Raw genomic sequence first — 25,526 nt, forward strand, 5'->3', positions numbered from 1 at the left:
CGCCCTCTCTGTGCTCTGCGTTTTGTCCTCTGCTTCTGCTTCTGCCACATCCGCCTCTCCCGTTGGCGCTGCTGTTGTGTGTTCGTTGTGTTCGTCACGTCGGTGACGTCGTTTCTGTGTTTTGATAGTTTCTCCGGTTTCTCCGCTTGTCTAAAATCAAGAAGACAGTTTGATATAGCTGTGACCGTGCCCGCCGTGTGAGTTTTGCAGTAAAGTATTGACATATTTGGGACTCGTAGGACAAATGTTTGCAAAGCCAGTAGTTCAGCCCCCTAGACATCACATGGCGCACACGTGTAGCTACCGAGTTGTTTCGCCGGCTTCGCGTCAGTGCGAAACTTGTGTGTAGTGCATTATTTTGTGGGAGTTCACGAGACGCCATAAAGCAGATGTTAAAAAAATAATTCAGTTTTGTGCCATCGTTACTAATGTTCACGGGAATGGAACTTCAAAAAATGTTGGCGTCGTTCAACATAGGGGTGTCCTGTTGCTGCATCTTATGACTACGGTATTTGTTAGACCGCGGGATCCGAAATGTGTTCTTGTTAGGTTAAATAGTGAGACCATTGTTACTGTCCAACTCAAGATTTCAAAAAAAAAAAATATGCGTTATATGTATGAGCCTAATGACTTAATAGGGAAGGGGGGTCGCCGCGGTGAACCTCGCCCCACCCTGAAGGGGAACCCTGCGCACGCCTTTGTGTGGAAGGCCTCTAAGATTTCCCTCGATATGTCGTTCTAATTTCTTCCTGTGATTTCTATATCTGAGAAGTATGGGTCACACCTGCTGCAATTGTAATGCGCTGGCAAAGGTGCACCTTCTTTGTGCATGGAACATGTGCACAAGCTGACACATGTTCCATGCTCAGTCGTTAATGCAAGGGCCGGTTTGTCCTATGTTAGGGCTTGCCAGAAGACAAAGGTATGCCGTATAGATAGCTTGTACTGACATCATTTTGGAGGACCAGCAATGTCGTAAATTTGCATCTGTTGTGAGGCTTGTGGCCAGGCCTGGTGGTTTTGCTGTAAGTTCTCTTACACACACCAGCAGCGTTCGGTGGCATTGAATGTGATACTCCAACATCATCCTTTAGCCACCATGCCGGAGCACCAGTACAATAGAACGCTACGTGTCTGACATCATGTGCAAGGCATCTATAGCATACCAACGGCGCATTCAACAAATCAAGAGCTGTGATTCTTGCCACAACCATCTTTTCATTTTCTTGTACAGCAGATGTGTGGCCAAAGGCGAGCAAGCTTATTCGGTGCCAAAAATACGACGGGCACCTTATACTTGCCAGCATCCTTCTAGCACAGCTAGTCTTCCATTTGCTCAAGCACAATCATTTTTTTTCAGGTGCCTTTTACTTTCTCTTTTAAGACCACGACCACTGACGACACAACCTATCTTTAGCAGAGTGTAACGTTGGGTGAGTTTGTGCATAGCTTAACGAAATATTTGTGGTGCAACTAAGAATAAGGAAGGACACAACATTTTCAGCACAGATTAGTGATAGCACGTTTCAGTGTTTCTGACCAAGCGGAGTAGTACAACATCAACCCTTTCTGTGCCCTATGACAAAAGATCCAACAGACATGGTTAGTACAAAATGAAGCGTTAATGTTTAAAAACTGCAAATGGCTGTGTTAAGGTAATTCACGAGTTAAAACAGCCAAAACATCTAAATTCTCTATGACCCCTGGAAATTTGCTTTCGTTAGCATCTCCCTTTTTTCAGATAATAATTGTTTACATGCCTAAAATTGCATATCGCCCTTCAACTGTTTGAGGCAGAGGCCAGGGCACAGTCAACACTTGCTAAAAATATATTGCATATGATGGAAGCCACACATAAGTTGATGCATATACCCTTCACTGCAGATCAACTGTGTTTTCATAGGAGATGTAGGAAGATTTCAAATAAAAAGCTAAAAGTGAAAAAAAAAAAATCAACAGAAAAACCAGACCCACTCTGAAAGAAAACTGCCCCATTTTCCTTAATGCATTCTCTAACAACCGCAAACAGTTTATCATGAGGGATAAAATAAAATGGGTCCTCCACACAAACAGAAAGCATCATGCCTACATGCTGGCTGCTTTATAGAAAGCTAACTACCTCAGCTGAGGGATTAATCGCAAAAAGATCTCGGAACAGTGAGGTGTTTCAAATGTTTCTGAAGAAACATGATAACCTGGTACCGCCAGGACCCCTCTTTGCTGACAAAAGTTCTGAATGGAACATTATCATTGTAAGTTTTGGTCGTAAGAAACACGTCCAACAAACCACGCTTGTTCTTTGCTAAAGTGTGGAATTCGAACCTTTCCCATAAGTCTGTTGCCTTTGTCTCGACTTTTGTACCCTGGTTCTTGACTGGTATGAAATTCTTGAACAAAGCTTGTGCCACCTTGTCATAAGTGTCAGCAAGAATAACCACAAAGCCTCCATCTTTATCGGCCTTAGGAAGCCACAAACTACTCTACTTGAAGAAGGAGACCACCCCAGCTATGTTTGCAGTCAAGGAATGAACAACCGAAGTTTTTGCAAGATACTAATATATTAGAAGACACTCGCTATTCAAGGTGCAGCTGTGCAGAACCAGCTGGACCTGGGGTCATCATAAATGCTTTATGTAGTGTGCAGACGAAGAAGCAAAGTGTAAAATGGAGGTTTTGTCTGCACGGGGCTTTTGTAAGGACTGTAAAAGTTTATTTTATGCAGAGTTTTATCAAGTGCAAGTTTTTCTCCAAAAGAAAAAGATAGGGGTGGGGGGATGTTTCATATTTATTTAGCCACATGATGCCTGATGAACTGAATGAGGTTACTGCAGCTGCTACGTTATCCACACACGTCTTCATTTGCTTAGTTGCTTGCATCAGTAGCGCAACGCCCATTTATTATCTGTGAATTTGTCTCCAACCAAAGAGAGCCGAGACGCTTGACGAAATTAGGAAGCGAGGAGTTCTAGCAGGGCCAACTTTGAGCCCTGCTTGAACTTAAGCCCAACTTCTGTGTTGAGTTCAAATGATTTTAACTGTTATTTAGTATGCTTAAATCACAAGACATTAAAGTCTTTATCTAAAGTGTATGAGCTCTGGTTCACTGATAAAATTAAGTATGAAACAAATCTTATGGCTTCACATGATTCACTGTGCACCTTATGTTGTGTTTCTTCACATTATTCTGGGTGTGGGGCTTTTGCAGGAAAATCTGCTCCGATTTAAATTAATTCACATGCAATGTTGATCATTTTCCTTGAGCCTTAATGCTAATACTAAACTCTATAGCACATAATCATAGTACTTAGTGGCATAGCCGAGGTAAGGCATACTGGGCACATGCCCCTCCCTAAATTTCTGTCTAAATTTGTATCCCTAGCATAAAGCAACAGTCAGAAACACTTGTCTCCTCAGCCCGCTCTTCACGGTCAAGGGTGTGCCCCTTTGAAAAAAATTACTGGCTATGCCGCTCATGGTACATGCTACTGTTTTATGTGACAAGTCATTATACCCGACCAACTTTTATCTTTAAGATATGCCAGCTGAGAGGAACGCTATGCTCATGGCCTCATTTACGCAAATTTTTCTTCAGGGACAGCGCTACTACAAAGGAGGCACCAAGAGAGAACCAGCATGCTCCAAGGAAGACCACTGTGTTTTGCTGCAGCTATGGTTGTCTTGGCAGTGAGTGCATATTGCCAGCAACAGGCTGTCACTGTAGTTGTTGAACAGAAAGCATCTCAAAAGAAGAATGAGGAAGAAAATAGCGAACCTGGAGAGAACCCAACAAAGCAGTTTCAAGCCGGAAAGGAATGGAAAGAAGTTAAGCCAGGTGAATGTATGCAACAGCTGAGACCACCTGTTTCGTGTTAATTGGACTTGTGCTGTAGCATCACTCTTTTCTTTGTTCTTTTGCCTCTATAATGGGCATCTTGAAACTTAAGTTGTGACAGTACAGCAGCTATGTGCCATGGTTGCTCAGCGTGGTCGTTCACTGCTGAGCACGAGGTGACCGGTTTTTTTCCTGGCCATTGTTGGTCACATACTGATGGTGACGATATACAAAACACTTAAGTGCTCATTAGATAGTCCAAGGTTGTCAGATCTAATATGCAGCTCCCCATTATGATGTCTCTCAGGCTGCATGTTGCTTTGAAACATTTAGTGATATCAATTAACAACATACTAACTGTTTCCATCAAAATGCCTTGCTTGATTTATATGCCCATTACTATTACAAGGTTAGGATGTCAGACATCACAGCCCTCAACCTTTAATATTTGTTGATAACACCTCATCCTTTAAATATTTTAGAGAAAAATGCAGAGATGGGTATGCCACTGTCCTAGCTGCTTGTTTTTTTGTCTGTACTGCAGAACAGGCAAATGTGGCGCAACATGTTTATGTGCATCTTGTTCCCTCTGAGCGAACAGCTGTCTCTCTGTCTTTTCAGGGGAAGCCATACCGGCTGGTCTGCATGTGCGAATGAATTTAGCGACAGGCCACACTGAAGCAAAATTGATGGATGAAGATGACCCAAGGGATGCCGAACAATCCGGGAGGCCTGGCAGCCAGGATAGCCGTTTACTGCTGGAGCAAGCTACAGACGGGCCTTCCATAACACTTTCTGTAGGTATTATTGTCATCTGTACAATGCTCTACTGCAAGGACAGGTGTTGCCTTCAAATTGCCCTGTCAGAATAGCATTGTGGAAAGCTGCAAGGCGAAAAAGATTTTATGACAGTAAAAGTTCACATCCGCCATACTGTGGCATGAAGCTATAAAGTGAATTGTCGGGTTTACTTGCTGAACTTTACTCCCACTACTCTTTATCATCATTGAAGTTCTGCCCAGTCAGCCTCTCTCAGAGGTCGCATGTTGTTCATAACAGCCAGGGGCGGTGCCAGCAGTGGGTGCAGAGGGGCATCTGCCCCCTCGCCCCGAAATTTCTGCCTGCCCCCCATTTGCCCCACAAAAGCAAACAACAACGCACAACAACAAAATACAATGCACAAGTTCTCAGTCTCCCTGCCCCCCTGAAGGAATTCACTTGTTGCGGGTGCCCCCCACAAGTCCTGGCACTGCCCCCGATGACAGCCCAGTGAGACCTCCAACAGTTATGAATGTTGTCCTGTGATGCTTTGTGTGTGTGTGTGTGTATGAAGGTGAGTGAGCTTGGCTGAAATTTTACTCCAGAGAACCTTCAGTTTTCTGTGCCGCACCCGCGAGTCAATAAGCCCAGCTGTGCTCTGCTATGTGCTCTGAGGAAAGTTGATAGCTGTTGTGTCTGCCGACCATAGGTTGGCAAACTCACTCATGAGTCGACTCACTCAGACTCAGATCGAGCCATGAGTCTGAGTGAGTCCGGGTGGGTAATATTTCGATGAGTTTGAGTCCGAGTAAGTCCGGTTGAGAAAAAATTTAGTGAGTCTGAGTTCGAGTGAGTCCGGTTGAGAAAAAATTTGATGAGTCTGAGTCCGAGTGAGTCCGGTTCAGAAGAAGATTGGTGAGTCTGAGTCCGAGTGAGCCCTGAATACAAAATATATTTTTTGAGTGAGTCTGAGCGAGCTCCACATTTTTTTGCCGACCTATATGGTTCTATCTACACAACTTCAGCATTGCTATCAGCCTTATGTCGCCTCACGTTTATACTCCCATCGACTCACACATACTTCAAAGCACTAGCATTCATACGCCAGCTCAATATTTAGTGATCAGTTATGGAGGGGGGATGCTGTGACCCCCCCGCAAACTCTTTCATAGGATGTTCTTGATAGAAATATCTCATGTGAGTCATCTCTTTCAATAAAAATGTCCTACCGGGTTGCAACCACTGATAACTCATAATTCAAGTTACGAGATCAAGTCACTAGTTAGAGCACCGATTATGCAAGATATCGGAGTTAAAGAGCATTGACACCATGGTCTAAAAAGCCAATTATACGCTGCAGGACTCATGAGTCAACTCACTCAGACTCACTCAGGCTCAAATAGGGCCGTGAGTCTTAGTCTGAGTGAGTCCGAGTTTTTTGGTCCTTTCTGAACTGGCACATTTAACGCAAGAATACCGTTGGACGGTATGCTTGCGATAACCGAATTGTTGTACACAGATTTGATAACTGAAACAATTTAATTGCCCTACACAGCTTTACGCTGTGCAAAGTTACCAGACTGAGTGGTTCGTCCCTTTATTTTAATTTTTTTTTTTCTGGGGTTTCTGCTGCGAATCCAAGAGCAAATTGTGCTTCTCTTCGATGTTCACCCACTGGTGGAGCTTGTCACGTCACTTGGCATGGCTAGTTTGGGCCACACAAGTGAAACAGATGCCCAGTGTTCATTTTCCTGCGCTCACACAAACCTGGGCTATGTAAATTATGCTCAGCTGGGTATTGAGCCTCTAGTTGGTTTGTTTTATTTTAAATGTGAACCGAATTTCATATTGAACATATAAGCTTCAGTTACAGAAAATTTGCACTTGGCATATTGTCACGTTCTGTTTCCATTTTGTATGTTTGCACACCACACTTTTGGAAAAATATAGAGAGAGAGAACAAAGACACCTTTGTTATCTTAACCCTTTTAGACGCCTCCTATGAAGAACTGTCTGTAAATGCATCAAATTTACACAACATTGTGTCAAGGTACTCGGTATTTTCTTGCAACAGAAATAATTTCATAGTATGTTGATTTATGTGTTTTATTGTGGTTAATCCTACTTAAATTGTACTTGAATATCTATTCATCCTGTAGATATTCCTGTGCTGCTTTTGTGTAAATAGAATCAAATCTCATGCTAGAGATGCAGTTCAAGTTCGTTTTGGCTATGTTAATTTTGAGCAAAAAAAATTATACTTTTTGCATGGCTCACGGGAAGCGGCACGTCGAACGACTCTTCGAGCATGGTAGTGCCTTCAGGAAAGTGATCATATGGAACAGTACACTGCAAAATGGGGTTAAATGAAGACACATTTATTACCCAGGACATTCAATTCATCCAGACCTCAATGTATCTTGCTCTTCCTTAGCCACTAGCTCACACAACTAGCAAAAACAAGTGGTGTACGCAGTTGTGTACAAAGCGTCTCAAAGGGTTCATTTACTGCCTGCCAGTTTTTCTTCTCAGCCAAGGTAAAATCCTTATCTGTAGCAGTTTGTCATCACCATAGCTTTGCTTTCTGTCTTGCGTGTGTGTATGCTTTGACAACTTTTGTTCCTAACGCTGCAACAGCACCATGGCACCACATAGGTTGGGCTAAAGTGTTTTACCCACTCGTTACTTAAAATGTGCTTTGCTGTATTTTTGTTTGAGACTGAAGGAAACAAGGTGCATAATTAGGTATATGCTTCTAAAAAAATTTAGCAACAGTAGTCGTGCACCTGATTCACAGTCATCTGAGACACATCGCCAGCCGAAGCGATGCTATTAGAATACAAAGCAGAAATTTTTTCATGTCTGGCTGCGCCGCCTGTTTCTGTTGATGAGGTACTGCGACTGTGCAGATACCAAGTCTAGACATGGTGACATATGTTGTGAGTGTTGCTCTACACTATCATGACTTCTAGTGCAGTGAGGATGACAAGGTTGGGGGGAAATGCCACAAAGTCGTACAGCGAAACAGCTGGTTCTCAATACCATGGCTTTCAGCAAGTAATGCAATGTTGTGCGCTATCTGCAAAATATAATGCATTCAGGTTTCGAGAGTTTGGTGAATGGACAACTTGTTGCGGCTTGAAATCTGCTGACAAGCGCATCTACAAACAGATGCTAGATAGTGCGCCGTTAAATGAAAGAAATCGATTTGTTTTTTCATATGTGTGCTGAAAATTGAGATGCAAATGGCCTCCCCATCATGTGTTAACTGCACCCTGCCAAAATGACGTGAAAAAAGTGCACTGCTTACATTGGTACATGCGATATTTTAACAATAGTATGACCTGTTTGACTTGTTCCTTGAGGGAAAGCTTGTAATTCTCTGCATTCTTTTTAGAAAAAAATTTCAACTGATTCACAGATATAAAGCTTCGCTGGCTTTATGTTACCTTTTCTACAGGAATAAGGCAACATAAGCATAGTATAGAAAAAGAAATGCAACATGTTATCTTTCTGCAGGAAAAGAAGGACTTGCCATGGAATATGGATGAGCTTAAAAAAAAGATATCAAGTTTAAAGATGGAGGCTAAATCAGAGTCAGAAATTCTTTATCACCTTCTGGAGAACTACCGCAATGCCACTGAAGCAGGGAAGGAAGCTCTGCTGAGAGATATGGAGTTTCTTGTTCACCAGGTTGGTCAAGTTCTTTGTTCTAAACAGGACTTGTGCATGCGGTGGCGTGCAAGCATGGCATTATATGTATCTTACAGTATGACTGTGGACACACTTTGATCCCTATCATGTGTCTGATTAATATGCTTGCCTGTGAGTAATTGTTCATTTGATCATTTCTTTGCAAATCTGGGTCAACTTACAAAGATTAGGTCTTCATGAAAGTTAAGTTTGTTTACAATCTACGGGTGCTCGCAAATTTGTGGAGGCCATACTAGTGTGTCACAAAGAGGAGAGAGGATAGTGTTGTCTAGACCAGTTATAAAGGGGGATTAGGTGAAACCTTGATTTTTGAAGAATACTGCCTCAAAATTGTCCTTTCTTTGCTTGTTTGCTTTTTCGGATTGCTTCTGACTCCGTAATCATGGTATGAGGCCTGAATTCTTCAAATGTGTTACAAGTCGTGAATTATACATGTGACCAATGCAAAACATGTACCAAATAGATATAGATTAGAAAGAAAAATGGAAGGAAAGAGAGGAGGGTCTACAGATGCATGTCTGGTTTGCTATCCTATGATGTGGAACGGGGGTTAGGGAACGAAAAAAAAGAGCCAGAGAGAACACTGAGGGTGTTGCTTCGTCCAGAAATCACTCACGGAGCTCTGTTAATTTCTGTGGCTACAATAATGCATACACTCCAAGTACTTTTGTTACCGTGAATGATCTTGAATACAGTTGACCTAATGCAGTATGAAGCGCTTGATGTCGTAGCGGGCACAGCTGCAGAGGAGAGTTTCATTAGACTTCTCACACCCATGAATGTGGCAAGAAGGTGTGTCACTCACCCCAGTGAGAAACGAATAGCTCTTTGTAGATGCCACACCCAGCCACTAGAGATACATTAATGTTGCACTGCAGCCTTCTGGCAGCTGGGGCTTCGTGAAGAGGCCAAGAAATCGTGGAAGGTAGTTTAAACAAGCAGAAAGTTTCAATCAGATGTGGTGACACTCTGAGACAGTGATTCAAATTTTATTGCAGTGTCTGTTCAAGACTGCCTTGCCTGTCATGCTCAGAGACGTGAAAAATTTATTTGCTGTAAAGGACAACGAAAAACAGTATAAACTGCTGATATTGCAATAACAGAAGCTGTTCACATTGATGCGGTAAAAAAAATTGAGAAAATTATGCTGGTAAAAATAAAAAGTTTCTATTAAAAGGATGAATTCAAATGTCCCGTAATCACCAATTTCTGGCCAACATGGGCAGTTTGCTGTAATATATTAATAATAATAATAATAATAATTAGGGGTGTGCGAATATTCGAAATTTCGAATATTTTTCGAATAGTGTTTGCTATTCGATTCGATTTGCACTGAAATTTTACTGTTCGAACTTCCCAAAGACAAATGCAGTCAACGTCCGGTTGAAAGTGACCCCTTCAATTTTTTTATATGCTTCACCTCATTACACTCTCGTACTGCGGCAAAGCTGCCTTTCAAGCTCCGTTGCGGTAGAACTTAGCCAAGAGACAAAATCCGGTTGGAAGTGGTCCCTAGATTTTCAATATGCTTCACCTCATCACACCCCCGTATTGCGACAAAGCTGCCTTTCAAGCTCCGTTACGGTCGAACACAGGCAAGAGACAGTCAACGTCTGATTGGAAGTGGTCCCTAGATTTTCAATATGCTTCACCTCCTCACACCCCCGTACTGCGGCAAAGCTGCCTTTCAAGGTCCGTTACGATCGAACTTAGCCAAGAGACAGTCAACGTCCGTTTGGAAGTGGTCCCTAGATTTTCAATATGCTTCACCTCATTACACCCCCGTATTGCGGCAAAGCTGCCTTTCAAGCTCCGCTACGGTCGCAAATGTATTAACTCAAGAAAACGCTGGTTCCAATATGGAGATGAAAGATGTGGCAGAGTTGGGGGCTCAATTAATGCTGTTTTGGACCTGAAATTTGGGCAGGAAGTCCGAAAAATCGGACGCCGAAGCTTTTTAGCATCCAAAATTTCAGATGTTCTAATATATCGACGTCTACGAGGCAGATTTGGAACTCTGGACTTGAAGGGAGCACACCCTTGTCCGCCACATCAGTTGGCCTTCCACAGCAGTTGAAAGAGGAGGAGAGGCTGAGGAAATGGCATCTCTGCCTATCACGTGTAAAGTGTTGTCGGCAACACTTTGGTTGCACCAAATCATGTACATAAATACAATTCGGCCTCTACATTGCCTCACTCTTGATAAGAAAGACAACTGTGAAATATGACCCCACCGGCGCTTCATCAACCTAGCGAAAAGAAACACTTTCATGTTGCTATCTCACAAGAACATACTTAGGGATTCTCTGCAACTTTTTCTGTAATTTCACTTCGAATTATTCGAAAAATGTTTGAGAAATATTCGAATTCGCTTCGCACCCAAAATTTTGCTATTCGCACAGCTCTAATAATAATAATAATAATAATAATAATAATAATAATAATAATAATAATAATAATAATAATAAACACCATGAAATTGGAACCTTGTACTTCTAATTATATGACATAGCATTTTCCCCCCTATTTAGTATGACAGAGCTGTGGACTTTGTGATAATGGGTGGCCTGCTTGCCATTGCACCTGATTTGAACTCCACATCTGACGCTGTCCGTGAACTGGTCGCACACACCCTTGGCTCAGCATTACAGGGGTAAGTTTTTTTTTCTTCTTGGTAGTCAGATGTATCATCACACCAAGTCAGAAGTTCTCACCTATAATCTGAGAAAACAAGGTAATATAAGGTGCAGTTTTCCTTTTACATTCATTCGTTGTGTCTGTCACTAGCATGATTAATCCAAAATATAGTTTCAGGACTCGGGGACCTTTAGCGCTATTGTTTTTCATCGTGATCACGGCATTGCAGTTTTTAATGAAAAAGGAGACTTTACTCGTGCCACACAGGCACATAAAATGGCATTAACTTCCTAATGCCTCTTCTTAACTTCCTAATGCCACTTCTTAATGCAATTTGTTTGGTGCCACACAGGAAAATCAAATGGCATTCACCCTAATGCCATTTGTCGCCTAATACCTTCACCTCAATTTATTTGATTGAGAAATGCACACTCTCAACGCCTAAGCTTGCTCAATGCAGTATACATGAAACATTTGAAATAACATTCATTTGAAATAACATCCATCTCACAAAAATATTTTATACATAACTTTTAACAAATCTGGTCTTATTCCCTAGTTTCACTATAGCGACATTTGAGAATTGGAGTGGCTTCAACCTGACAGGTGCCACGTTTGTTCTGGGCTTCGGATTCCACATGCAATGGCCGAAGTTGCTACTGTCTGTTGAAGCGTTATAAGAGACAGCAACAAACTCAAGCTAATGGCTCCATATTATGCTTATTTCTACATTTCGCTAGCCTTGAACACAGATTAGACTCACGTCAGAAGTCGCTGTTATTGACATCATCAGATCAAATGCCATTCAGGAACTTAAGGCCTTAAATACTGCATGTCATTTCTTGTGCCCATGTGGCACGGGTATGAGAGGTCAGATTTTTGTCAGTTACAATCATTTAGAGCCAGCAGACGATAAATAAAGTCATGTGGAAAGGAACTGCCCTTTTAACTGAAGTGTAGAAGTAATGAAGGAAAGGGAAATGGAAGTGGACTAAAAGGCTATTTGCTGTAGATGGGAGCTGAGCCTCATCTTCTGCACTGAATATGCAAAGCTCTATCATTTAAGCTACTAAAGCAGCCATTTTCCAATGCACTGTCTTTGTTTACTTGTGCATGTGTACTCGAAATGGCTCCAGGAGTGTTAGCCAGCACCATTGACAGCCATAGTGGTCTATGCGAAACATCCATTTCATCTGAAAGCGTCACACACTATCTTTAGTTGAAAAGGATGAAAAAAACCAAGTACTAGAGCCTGGCACTGCAAGTATTGGGATGCTATCCAGGATAGTTAAAAGGTACGATATTTCTTTGTGTGTGCAGCCACGTTCCTTGTATGATGAATAACAAACCTGAAACGCTTGTGAGATGAACAGTCTTTAAATATGATAATGTAGAGTCAATGCATCATAATGAACAAAATTGCATAGTGAAGTGCTTGTGCAAATGCATTTATCAGCGGTTGCTCTTGGCCAAATCTTGATAGCAATGCAATAGACAAGGATGAGAGCGACAAGAGAAATGACAGGTGTAGAGCTTTATCTGTTTTCTTTTTGTCTCTTGTTTTCATCGTCTTTTCTTATCCTTGTCTTTCGTGCTGTTGCCAAGATTTAGCACGTGTCACCAACTCACCCAATCTCAGTTACCCTTGGCTGATGCGATTACATCTCACTTGCTGTCATTCCCATAGTACTTAAAATGAGTTCTTAACATTCTCTGCTTTTTCTACCCATGTACATTAGCGAAGCTTCTTGTACACATCTCAGTTTCTGTGTAGGCTGGCGTTTATTTGTGCTACTATGCTGCAGTTACTCTTTTTCTTCATGCTTGGTATTATAAGTAGAATGCTCTCGATAGAATTCTTGCAAGTGTTGTTTTTTTGATGAGACAGTGTTCATGCTAGGCATCTCTATAACTGTGAGTGTAACTGTGGTTCCCTAGTGTTTTCCCCTAGTTTTTGACATCTTCCTGATCCTGAATTTTCGCGTCATGCAGGAACCCGAAAGTGCAAAGGACTGTGCTGGGCCAAGGGCTTTTGCCACAGCTACTGCGCCTCATTGTGCTAGACTCATCAGCACGAGTGAGGCTGCGTTGCCTTTTTGCACTGTCATGCCTGGTGCGCCAACTCCCAGAGGCTCAAGAAGCCCTGCTCCACCATGGTGGGCTGACTGTGCTTGCAGGCCTCTTCACTGCACCGGACAGTTCGACCAAGTTGCAGCTGAAGGCAGTTACACTCTTGCATGATCTGGTTGTTGAGCAGGTGGGAGCATTGTAATAGCCTTTTTGTTGCAGCCACTGTGTTGTATGCACTGCTTCACGCTAGTTCATATGAGTGGATAGACTCTTTGGTGTGTGTGTGTGTTAGCGTCTGAGTACTCAATTTTCTGATCAGTGACCAAGGCTGTGATACAGACTAGTTGGTATGTGGTCCCAAAAGCATTTAGTGTACTGTGTTTTGCACGTGTACCGAGATGAACAGTCCTGTTCCTTCATGCCCATTTCCTGGTTGCGCTACATTGCCTGCTTTTGTTTAGATGAATGTACAGCTGAGCCCCGCGATAGCAAAACTGGGGGGTGGGGGGTGACCTCCATCATCCAAGCTGCGAATGCCATGTTCGCTTGTGGCAGCTGCGCCGGAGCACTCCTTGCCCATGTCCCAGCCATAGGGGAGTGTGCCATGGTGAAAGGGGCAAAGAAAATGGGGGAGGGCATGGACTTGCAGGAGAGGGAGGAATGTGCGGTGGGTAAAAAGCCAAGCTAGACGAGATGGCTGGTAGCTATGTGTGCACTGTCTTCCCATATGCCTAGCGTAGGAAGTCGCATTATCTGAAAATTTCAGAGATACATGAGGTGTGAAAGGCAATGTGATGCGTGTTTTTTTTTTTTTTCAAAATGGTGACAAAATTTTTTTTCGAAGTAATTGTTTTTCTTTTTATAACTCATGGGAGTTTCTTCCTGTGCAAATACATACAGGGTTTTTTTTTTTAGACAGTGCAGACTTTTTATAAAAATCCTATGACAGTAAAGGGGTATTCACATGAGGGAGAAATTGGCGGGGGACACAGGGGGATTGTCAATCACGTGACCACGTCGTCACAGATTAGTGAGTAGGCACGACCCCCCCCCCCCGACTCCTCGGAGGAGACGGGGGACCATTTCCTTGACAGGACAAACGATCCCCCGGCGGTGGGGGATATGGCGGAATTTCGGGCTCTTGTTTGGCCACGTTGTTGCACTTGCTCCTGCAGAGAGCGGCAGTGGGTGTCCAGTCTGCAGTTGCATGGTCATCTGCAACTCATCAAGCGGGTGGTACAAGCCACCAGAGTAGTCTAGTAACACTGGTCTCCCCCTCCGTTCGCCTCGTCCGTGTGAGTGGGGGACATTTTTGGAGACTTCTCCTCGCAAGCTGACGTCACTAGGCTCCGCCTTTATCCCCCGAGGATTTGTCCCCTGTCCGAATACCCCTTGAGGCTCCTGTCGTTTTCGCACACGAACTCCACGTTGAGGCGGAAATACTTTGCCGCAGTTAAAATGGCACTGTTGCGGCTGATTAACAAGAACTCATTAGTTAACTTTTTAATTATTGACTTGAGGGCAGGTGTTTATATTACAAAGTTGTAGTGCGTGCCATTTCATGTCACACCCCTTTTTTAGAAATCTCGAAAGTTGCACTTAGTTCAAGATATTTATTTGTCATCGAATTTCAAGGGTGAAATCGAAATTGATTGCGCCCGGCACACATGACGCACGCCCATTCTGCTACGTCAGACCGGAACTGCCTGTAACAAGGGAGTGACGAAATTTGAATGAAGGCGCGCTGCGGCCGCATGTTTTCGTGAAAAGCTGCAGGTAATCTCACTTGTGCCGGCGCATTGCCTTACTTTTGCGTGTAGTGTTTGGTGCTTATCCGTTTCTTTCTGACTGTGCACAAGAAAACCGGAATATCAGCCTTTTCTTTGTCTGGGAAGCACAAAACTCGGGGGCAGCCACTGCGGTGCTTCTTCTTGCAGACAGGTGAAATACTTTTTTGTCCCTCTTTGTAGTTTAAGAAAGGAACAGATAAGCACCACCCATCGCACGCAAACATTAAGCTGTCTACTTGTGTATTTCAGAATGCTTGCTGAGTTTTCTGACCAGATTCTACTTCGACGTGTCTTTATTCAAAATTCGTCACTTCTCTGTCATGAGTCGTTCCACTGTTCCGCCATGCTTTGTGCGTGCCTGGCACAATCAGTTTCAATTTTGCCCTTGAAATACGACAATGAATATCTCGAACTACGTGCAACTTCTGTGATTTCTAAAAAATGGGCATGCCATAAATGATCATGCACTACAACTTTCTAATAGTATAAACAACTGCACTCAGGTCAATAATTAAAAAAGTTAATTAACTAGTTTTTATTAATTAGTCTCGTCAACATCATTTTAGCTGCGGGAAAGTATTTCCGCCTTGACATAGAGTTCATGTGCGAAAACAACAGGAGCCTGACTGTCATAGAATTTTTATAAAAAATCCGTATTGTCTAAAAAATCCGGCAGATCCCACGCACTGTGGGAAACGATGTAATGCGAAGCAGCCAGCAAAGAGCTCCATACATCGCCTTGTTTCTCTTTGAGGAAAATGAAATCATTCATGTCATGACATCACTATATATCACATGTTTGTCATGCATGCACGCATGTACAATCTTTTATATAATGAAATGTATATTCTGGTATATACAATGCATGACCTATCATTTATGTATATTCGTCATGCACTCATGTCATGACAAAGCAGTTTTGGGGTATATCCAGTTAGCAAAACATCCGGAAGTGCACCAGGACAGTGTCGTGTAAATCATGCCATACATCACACACGTGTTATGATTTGTGTGTTAGGACCTGTCATTTATGTTCGCCGTACAGCTACGTCACGCAGTACCAGTTTTGGTGTATATCAAGCTAGGGAAACGGCCGCGAGCGCATGAGCGTGGCATGTAAATCATGCTGTATGTGAAATTCATGTCATGATTGTCATGTCACCACCTGCCGTTAGTGTTCATCACACAGGCGCAACACGCGACACCAATGTTGGTGTATGTCAATATAGCGAAACGGCTGCGAGCAGACCATGAGCGTAGCATGTAAATCGAGCCCTACACGACATGCATGTCATGATTTTCATGTTACCACCTGTCATTTATGTTCCTCATACAGTCACGTCACGTAATACCAGTTTTGGTGTATATCATAGGCTTGTGCGAATAGTAAATTTTAGGTTCGAAGCGAATTCGAAGCGAATCGTGATTTTGGTCGAATAATTTTGAATCGAATTTGAATAGTACATATCACATATTATTTTTAAAAAACGAGCATATTTGTCATCACCCAACCAACCTGCATGTTTGTTTTTTTTTTTCATTGTAACAAGGCATGCGCAAATGTCATTCTTTTTGGCTCAAAGGAAGTGGAAGTAAGGTAGATTTACCAGCGCAGTAAGACGAAACACTTAAGAAGGAACACGCACACACAGCGCTGTGTGTGTGTGTTCCTTCCTAAGTGTTTCGTCTTTCTGCGCTGGTGAATCTATCTTAATCATGAACCAACTCGCCCAAGCAGCAGTTTTAGCAAAGTGGAAGTAACTTTGAATGGTAGCAGGATTTGGCTTTCGGTAGAATGCAATTGATAACCTGTAAAATATGTTACGTTTTAAAATTTACTATACTTGGAGCATATAAGCCGGTATAACACGTTTTTAAACTAAAAAACAAAATGATGAATCGATGTCAGGGTAATATGTTCATTTAACCTTGAAGTGGGGCTTCGCGGCAGTGCGGATTTTCTCGGGAAAGGTGTATTCACGGTATAGCACTCCTCCACTGCAGTGAAACCACCTTTACAGGAGGTTACAAGGGGACAGTGCGGATTTTTTTGGAAAGGTGTGTTCACGGTATAGCACCTCTCCACTGCAGTGAACTCACCTTTACAGGGGGGTTACAAGCGGATTAATATGTATCTATTCGTTCATTTCGAATACAGTGAAACCTCGGTGATACGAATCTGACAGGACCACCAAAAATATTCGTATCATCCGAAATTCGTATCACCAGAAAGCATGGAAAATTAGCATGCGGCAAAAGAAACCTGACGTACATTTTCATTTATTGCTTTTTAGCGCCGCAGCAACGTCAGGAAGAACCCGGAATGATTGTCAGTTAAGTTTTTAGAGGTCGGCAATCATACCAGCACTCGTAAATATACGGCCTGTACGCGCGTATTTAATTAATGAACCAGGCGCGTAATTGTGACCCGCGACAGCAGTAGCCCCTTCCAAATTTAGCATGCTTTTTTGCATGACAGCTGAGTACTGCAGCGAACGTAACGAAAGAAGCGCTTTGACGCGATGGGTCAAGGCCACAAAATTACAGAACCATGGTCCTATGTTATGATTTCTTATCGCGGAGGTGTTGGGGATGTTTTTTGGGAGATTTACGGCTGTGCCCGCACAAGTGCGACCTCAACGGTCGCGCATGTTGACGTTCATGTTGACTTTCATGGGATGTCTGATGCACGAGGAAGGCGCGAGGCAGGCACGAGTAAACACAGTACAACGAGAGCAGCCCGCATCGATGCTTAAAAAAAAAGCATGGTGCTAATGTCCTCTGTAATCTAAACGCGAAGGCACACGGAGGCACATAAGAGCCTCAAAGATTCGCGCACACAATATCGGAGGATGTGACGCGTCTCTGAAGGTTTGTTCTGACCGTAAGAAAAGCGTTTTTCTTACACCGTGATTCTGACGATTTGGCGGTGCGGCGTGCATACCCATGCTTGCGTTACCGCGCTCGCACGTGCTTGGCGCGTCCTCCGCGACAGCGCGGACAGCACCTCTTCGTACCGGGCGGTAGCGTACGTTCGTATCAAACGTTGCTGGGTGAAAATCGGTTCGCAGCAACCTTACTCCATTACATTGCAGGCCAATGGGCCTTGGCCGGGACCAACGAAAAATTCGTATCACCCCTAAATTCGTATGAGCTGTGATCATATCACCGAGGTTTCACTGTACTTCGAAATTTTCAATAATTTAAATTCGAATCGAAGCGAATTCGAATATACTGTATTATTCGTTCGAATATTCTAAGTGCTCGAATATTTGCACAAGCCTCGTATATCAAGCTAGGGAAACGGCCGCGAGGCCACCATGAGCGTGGCATGTAAATCATGCCCTACACGACATGCATGTCATGATTGTCATGTTACCACCTGTCATTAATGTTCGTTGTACAGTCACATCACTCAATACCAATTCTGGTGTAGATCAAGCTAGCGAACTGGCCGTGAGTGCACCATGAGTATGACATGTAAATCATGCTGTACATGAAATACATGTCATGATTGTCATGTTACCACCTGTCATTCATGTTCATCGTACAGTCACATCATGTAATACCAATTTTGGTGTAGGTCAAGCTAGCGAAATGGCCGCGAGCGCACCATGGGCATGGCATGTAAATCATGCTGTACATGACATGCATGTCATGATTTTCATGTTACCACATGTGATTTATGTTTTTCATACAGTCATGTCACGCAGTCCCAAATTTGGTACATGTCCTGATAGCGAAACAGCCGCAAACACACCATGAGCAGGGCATGTATGTCATGGCATGCATGTCATGATTTTCATGTTACCACCTGTCATTTATGTTTGCCACACAGAAATGTCTCATTGTACCAATATTGGTATATATACATCTAATTAAACAGGTGTGAGCGCCCCGAGACCAATATCATGTAAATCATGCTGTGCATGACATGCGTGTCATGATTTGCACGATAGGACCTGCCACTTATGTTTGTCATACACTCTTGTCACGCCATACTAATTTTGCTATATATTACGTTAACGAAATGGCTGCAAGAGCACCAAGACTGTGGCATGTAAATCATGCTGTTCATGACATGCATGTCATGATTTTCATGTTATGACCTGTCATTTATGTTCGTCATACAGTCATGTTATGCCATACCAATTTTGGTATACATCCCATTTGCGAAACGGCCAGGAGAGCACAAAGTCATAGGCGGCTAGATAGATACACTCAAAGTCGCAGAAGTTCGCTAAGAAATGCTTCGCATTTAAAAAAACACCCTGTATATAACATTGCAGGGCCTAGCCATGCAGTTTGAATTAGTATTCATCACTTTCAGTTAAGAGATTTCAAACTAGTACCGAGATTCTGCTGTACTTTCGTTTTTGAGTCCACAGCCGACAGCATTCCTTGAACTGTGCTGAAGTTGGCATTGTCCATGAATGTTGTCAGTTGTAGATTGTGATCCGTCCTCTGCTAGTACAGTGAAGTGTTGTGAAGGTTAATGCATCTTCACAGGTGATTGCCCATGGATACCACCCCATTTCTCAGTCACCATGGCAGCTCATGAAGTGGTCACCATCTCAAATGTTGTTGACAGCTCCATGTCTGTGGGACACATTCGACGGCAGTGTCCTTCTTTTTTTTTTCCTGCCTTTTTCAGCTTTGCCAATAATGGCTGCTTTAAAATATCTAAAACTTCTGCCACAAACTGTAAATACCAGGTTTTAGGCACGTATCGTGTCGAATTTTAAGGGGTACTCAGACGGGGGAGAAATGCTCGGGGGATAAAGGCGGAGCCTAGTGACGTCAGCTCGCGTGGAGAAGTCTCCACAAATGCCCCCCACTCACACGGACGAGGCGAACGGAGGGGGAGACCAGTGTTACTAGACTACTCTGGTGGCTTGCACCACCCGTTTGACGAGCTGCAGATGAACATGTAGCTGCAGACTGTACACCCGCTGCCGCTCTTTGCAGGAGCAAGTGCAACAATGTGGCCAAACAAGAGCCCGAAATTCCGCTATATCCCCCACCGCCGGGGGATTGTTTGTCCTTTCGGGGAAAAGGTCCCCGTCTCCCCCGAGGAGGCGCGGGGGGGTCACGCCCACTCACTAATCCGTGACGTCGCGATCATGTGATCCGCAATCCCCTCGTCTCCCCCGAGCATTTCTCCCCCGTCTGAATACCCCTTTAGAGTCTATATGAAGGCTCTTTGAAGAGTGAAACATGTTTTATACTCTTTTGGGGTGAGGAATTGGGAGGAGTATGAGAGTACAAATGAGTATTAAAAGCTCCATGCACCATGAGCTTCCCCATCACATTAATGTCATATATGTAGTTGACGCATGGCTTGCTCATTAGTCGTGGGTTTCATAAAACAGCTGTATGGAGAAAGCGTGTGGAAAAGAGCTGTTAAAGATGCAGTACATACTTTTCATGCTTGTAATATACAGAGCTGCTGTCATTGCAACACAAGCCTCATGCTTGACTGGTAAATGGTGGATGGCTGTAAAAGGACATTAGGGAAACAATATGCATTCAAGTTCAGCAGTCTTTTATAGACCCCTTCACCAGGCCATATGGCGAATTTTGGTTATATGCCAGAAGTTTTAAGGCACTGTCTAGGAAGCACTTTACATAAGAATTTTTCAAATCAGTTTATTTTTGAAGAAGTTAGAATAAATTGAACTGTCAATGTAACCAGGAGCTGAGTTTCACAGTGAACAGAGAATTTTTCCCCATTTACCTTGGCTAGTGTCTGCAAGTGGTGTTCTTTCCTTGCCTTCTCCCATGTACCGAAGCTGAGGATCTGCGTTATGTTCACATGATGAGCCCCACCTCCTCTTTTTTTTTTTTTTGTTCTCTTCCTGTTTCTCTCTGCAGCACAATTCCAGTGGAGGCGTTCATCATATTTTCCATATTATATGATTAGCTGAAGTTATGTGCTACAGTTGGTGGCATTGTGAGCTGTGCAGTTTTGCACGGAGGCATTTGTGTGTGTGAGCTTTGCTTGCTTGAATTACAGCTCCCTCAAGAGAAGGGGCGCATGGCCTTCTGTCTGAAATGTTTCAGTGCCATGCGGCCATTTCATACTTTGCACACATGACCGCCACCATGCGATCTATGTGCTATGCTTGTTCGTTTGCAATACCCAAACCTCTAGAGAAGCCAAAGTCTGTTCAAGACTCTGGTTTTGTTTATTTGGCAAAGAAAGGTCGGTTACTAGCAGGAAAAAATGGAAGGTAGATTTACTCCTTGTGATTTTAGCTGACATGCTTTGTTACTGTTTTTCTTTTTTAAATCTTTTTCAGCGCTTGAGGCATGAATCTGGCCAGCCAACTGACTCACAGTAAGTATTCCCACTGAGATACATAAGTTTCACAATAAAGTTCATGCACCAAGTGAAGTTCTTGCTTTGATAAGATTTGTTGCATACAGTATTATCAATCTAAGCCATAGGTAACAAGAAGTACGTTTGAGATTGGAAGAAAAATGATAAAAGATTAATATGCCTGCCACGTCAATGAATAAGCATGAGCTCTGTGGAGAAATTCAAACTTCTGGTTGTACTGTCTGGTGATTTCAGTGGCGAAATGATTGTCTGCAGTCTTGTAACACGTGCTTGTTTCTAGTGCTAAATTAAGGGAGTGAGATGAGGGGTGTTTCTGGTTATGATTGGTGCTCTCAGCTAAAAAAAATGAACAAAGAACTAAGTACTCTAAAGATTATAATGAATCATCATGCTATACTTATGCACTAATGTTACACTGGCACTTACTCTTTGCAATGTCTAGTACATACTTTGGCAAAATATTGCAGCTGTGCATATCATATTCACATAGCTTCTATTACATTCACTAAAGGTGCACTTTAATAAAATATATGTGCAAGTTAAGGCAAGATTGGTAAAAACGGGGTTTCTTATAAATGAAGCCCAGATTGTTAATTTTGAGGATGTTTCGAGTACTAATTGTTCCAGAGTGTAGTGTGCCTGTTTTTGAAAGAGCGTTTTTTTTTTTATGAAGCTTCTATGCATATTTATCTGGTGTACAGAGTCGTCCACATCTAAGCTGAACACCTCATTTGTATTCAATACCCCATAGAAACTGATGTTTAATACATAATTTTCGGAAAATTAGTATTGGTGTTTATCGACACCATGATTTGACATCATATAACGGACGTTTCCTTTGCGAAGTAGAATAAACGTTCTAGTTTTACCGGCTTGAACACAATGAGGTGTTCACCTTAGATGTAGTCAACCCTATACAATAGGAAAGCCTTTTTCTTCAGTGCACTTATTCGAGGCTGGTGCTTTGTAATTTTTGTGCAGTAGCCTATCTTGCTGCTTCCTATGCTACTGCTGAGTGCAGTCAAGCATGTTGATGAAGGTGGATCGAAACTTTTGTAATTATAAAACATGTTTCATAAGTCTAAATGAGTCGTAAGTTATATGAGATGCAGACTTCATAAGGAACTTTCATCTCATACTTTTTTTTCTTTAGTGGATATCATGAACGGTACAGCGCACATAGACAGGGACTAAGGAAGAACACACAAGACATAGCGCTGATGATATTCCTTCGCCACCGTCTATGTGTGCTGTAACCTTTCATGATGCAGTACCTACTAGCCCACCAAGCCATCATCGTGAATTTAGTGGATAGTTGTAAACATAGTCATGACAGTACAAACCCTTGAATTTCCCAAGAACAAAACAAATGGCTATATTATCATGATTAAATGCATTCGGTTCAAAATGTGAGCCAAGTGCAATGCAGCGTTGCACGTGGAGCGGGAGGTTGGTTAAATTGTAGAAACCAGTGGTGGTGGTGCTCACATATACCACACGCAACTGATGTATGCACCCATGTCAAAACTGTCCCCCCGAAAGTTGCATGGAACACAGATGTAAATGCAACACCTCCTGGTTGTTCCCTGTCTCAAAGGCAGTGCAATGCCTCATGGCATTTTACAGCATTAGCTGCCCTAAAAGGATGGAGAAAGCGAGTGCTCTCTCACTTGGAACATTGTACTATATGCAGCACAATGCATGTGCAAAGTGTGTCCAGCCACTAGGTTGCGTGAGGCAAGAACTGGTGAGGTTGTCAATGTGCAGGGCTGTGTATGCACTTGTGGTCTATTGCATAGAGCATAGAACTGCTACACTGGGGGACCCTAGTTCAACACCACTGTAATTCTTAAAAATTATTGTTATTGAGGTTGTGGTTGGCCATACCTTTGTGTCAATATACTAGTATGCTCATGCTTGTTTGTGTGCGTGTGTTGTGCAGTCATGCATACATGCTTGAACACGCATGCATATATAAATCAATCCTGGGGAAATCTGCAGTGTAGAGAGTTATATGAAAGGCAAAAGTCATCATTCACCTGAGAGTAAGCTTGAACCTACAAGCTTGCTTGTTGAGGAGCAGAAACCCATAGACTTTTCTCAGAAAGAAAGACTTGCAGCTAAAAAATTCATGCTGGTCCAGAGATCATAACATGGGCCTTTCCTGGGCAGTTGCTTTGCCATGTTAACTGCTAACAAATCCAGTAGGTGACAGTGTAAGTTTATAGTAGCCAACAACTGCAGGAACATAGAATAAGCTAATCAGTTCTGTAGAAATCCACACTAGTTTCACACTCAGGATGAATTTTTCTTTAACGTTTGGTGTGAGAAATCCACCTCGATTTCCTTTTGACATTGGTTGCAGGACAAACCGAAGTAATGGTACCACCATCATGGATAATTATTAATGCGCTTTACACATAATCGTTATCATCATGGCAAGCGTCTGTTTTTGGAACACCAGTGGGAAATGAATACCTGGACAAAATTTTTTTTAGAGCTGGGGAACATAGTCCAGAAGAGTAAAGGCATACTTTTGTGAAAGTTTCTTGATTAATAACTTTGTGCTTGCAGTTGCATAATTGTAGCCAGTCAATGGTTGAGGTGTGTTCATTTAGTAGGAATCCTGAGACTAACACCAGTTTTTAGGTACTATCTGTTGCCAGTACACCATTTGCTGTATTTGCTTTAGTGCAAAGAAGACTTTCCTTTTTTTTTTTCCAGACTTACTATGCTACACATCGCATTACGCTCAGAGCTATGCATCGAACTACATTGATACCAGTTTTTTTTAGATCGACTTATTTCTGCTCTGCTGATCACCTTTGTCACTGTTACCAGTGACGGCTGGAGTGAGAAGTTAATGGTACACTCCAGCCTGACTTTCTTTATATTTATTGTTAAGGGATTTCTATTTTTTTTAAAGGGCCCCTAAGCCACCCAGAGGTCGAAATTTAGTTGTGGTGTTGCAGTTGTGCACGAGTCTTCAACAACACGTTGCCGCGAGAATTTTTCGTAATGGTGCCATAATAGCGGAGTGACACACGTTTGACGATCCAAAAGCAGCCCTCGCTCACTTCGCTCTCTCCTTCTCTATGCTCCGTTCACTGGCTTGTCTCCCCTCCTGGCCAAGTTCTTCTCCTCGCGGTGCAAGTAGAAGGAGTGGCGAGCGCATGTACCTGCGAGCAGACAAACAGGTTCTTTTTGTGGATGACATAAGCAGATGCGAATGGTGACATCACGGCCAATGCTGGGGATTACCAAAAGGCCCGTAGAGGACAAGGGATTGTTTCGTGGAATTTGTGGCGCGCCCACGGCTCTTAGTGCTGCCGCATTTGGTATTGTTCATTGTGTAGGCATTCTGTACTTGATGCACACATTGACTGGAAATGTTAAAAAATTATCAGAGGTGGTGGAGGGGACCTCTAACACTTACTGTATGCTTTGTAAACAACAATCAATCTTCTCATGCATGTTGTTGCTGATAAGCTTGCAGCTTATTTGATAAAACATCCGATAATAATGAGATTGTTGGCCTGATTTTGGTCAGACCAGTGATGTTTTATTCTTTATTCTTTTCTTACTTACCTTTCTGTCTCCTCTTACCCTTCCTCAGTGCAGGGTAGAAAACAGAGCAGTTATCTTCCAATTAACCTAGCCTTCCAGTTAGCCTTCTGCATATAATCTCTGACAATCTTGCTCCAGATTTGTTCCCTTATGACGAATGACGTGACATATTTCGCAATACTCTATTGAAGTCAAAATTTAGATTCATAATTCTCGAGTTACAAAGCATATGATCTAACACTGCGTAGCTTTAAGGACACCTTGGAAGACACAGCATCCTGTGTGCTCGTGCAGTTGAGGAATCTGCCATAGTAATGTTCTCCTGCTGAGCCTTTCCACGTTTACTTGCAGGCTGACGCAGAGCATCCAGCTGCATGGGTTTTGCAGCTTGGTGCCGCGGCTTTTACAGAGCTCGGACATTGATGTCCAGGAGAAGGTGGTGCAGGCCATGGCAGCCCTTGCTGAGGTTTGTCTGGAAGAGTTCCAGAAGCATGTGCCGGCTCTGCAAACACTACTCGGTAACTATCAGAGGCAAGCGCATCGAGAACACTCATCAGAGGATGCAGACCAAGCAGCCGACTACTACGAGGGACTGCTTCACTCTGTGTCACAACTCCTGGATACTTTACAAAGGAAGCAGAAAGATGAATTGTGACGTGGTCTCTTGACAGTGAGATGGTGGTGGCAACTTTGACTGTGATAATGTCTACCTAGATCCAAAGTGTGGTTCTAAGTCAACTGAGGTGTCTATGCTAGGAAACTCTTTTTCGAATGTATCTTTGACGCCGTTGACTGTTGTCTCTGTTTTAGCATT

General features: G+C 42.9%; 1 protein-coding gene across 4 annotated transcripts; it reads left to right on the top strand.

The window, feature by feature from the left end:
- Window positions 1–42: 42 nt before the first annotated feature.
- Window positions 43–25,526, top strand: LOC119379084 (nucleotide exchange factor SIL1). Of its 4 annotated transcripts, none has more exons than XM_037648251.2 (8): window positions 43–197; window positions 3,593–3,832; window positions 4,454–4,629; window positions 8,111–8,284; window positions 10,837–10,958; window positions 12,935–13,199; window positions 21,105–21,142; window positions 25,064–25,526. In XM_037648251.2, the coding sequence occupies exons 2-8, from the start codon at window positions 3,634–3,636 to the stop codon at window positions 25,365–25,367; spliced, it is 1,278 nt and encodes a 425-aa protein (XP_037504179.1). In that variant the 5' UTR covers window positions 43–197; window positions 3,593–3,633; the 3' UTR covers window positions 25,368–25,526. The 4 variants fall into 4 exon arrangements, with proteins under 4 accessions (XP_037504179.1, XP_037504181.1, XP_049267818.1 ...); XM_037648253.2 differs by having other exon boundaries at window positions 58–76; XM_049411861.1 differs by lacking the exon at window positions 43–197 and adding an exon at window positions 1,415–1,433.

This window comes from Rhipicephalus sanguineus, chromosome 1 (genome assembly GCF_013339695.2).
Source record: "Rhipicephalus sanguineus isolate Rsan-2018 chromosome 1, BIME_Rsan_1.4, whole genome shotgun sequence".
Classification (NCBI taxonomy): Eukaryota; Metazoa; Arthropoda; class Arachnida; order Ixodida; family Ixodidae; genus Rhipicephalus; species Rhipicephalus sanguineus.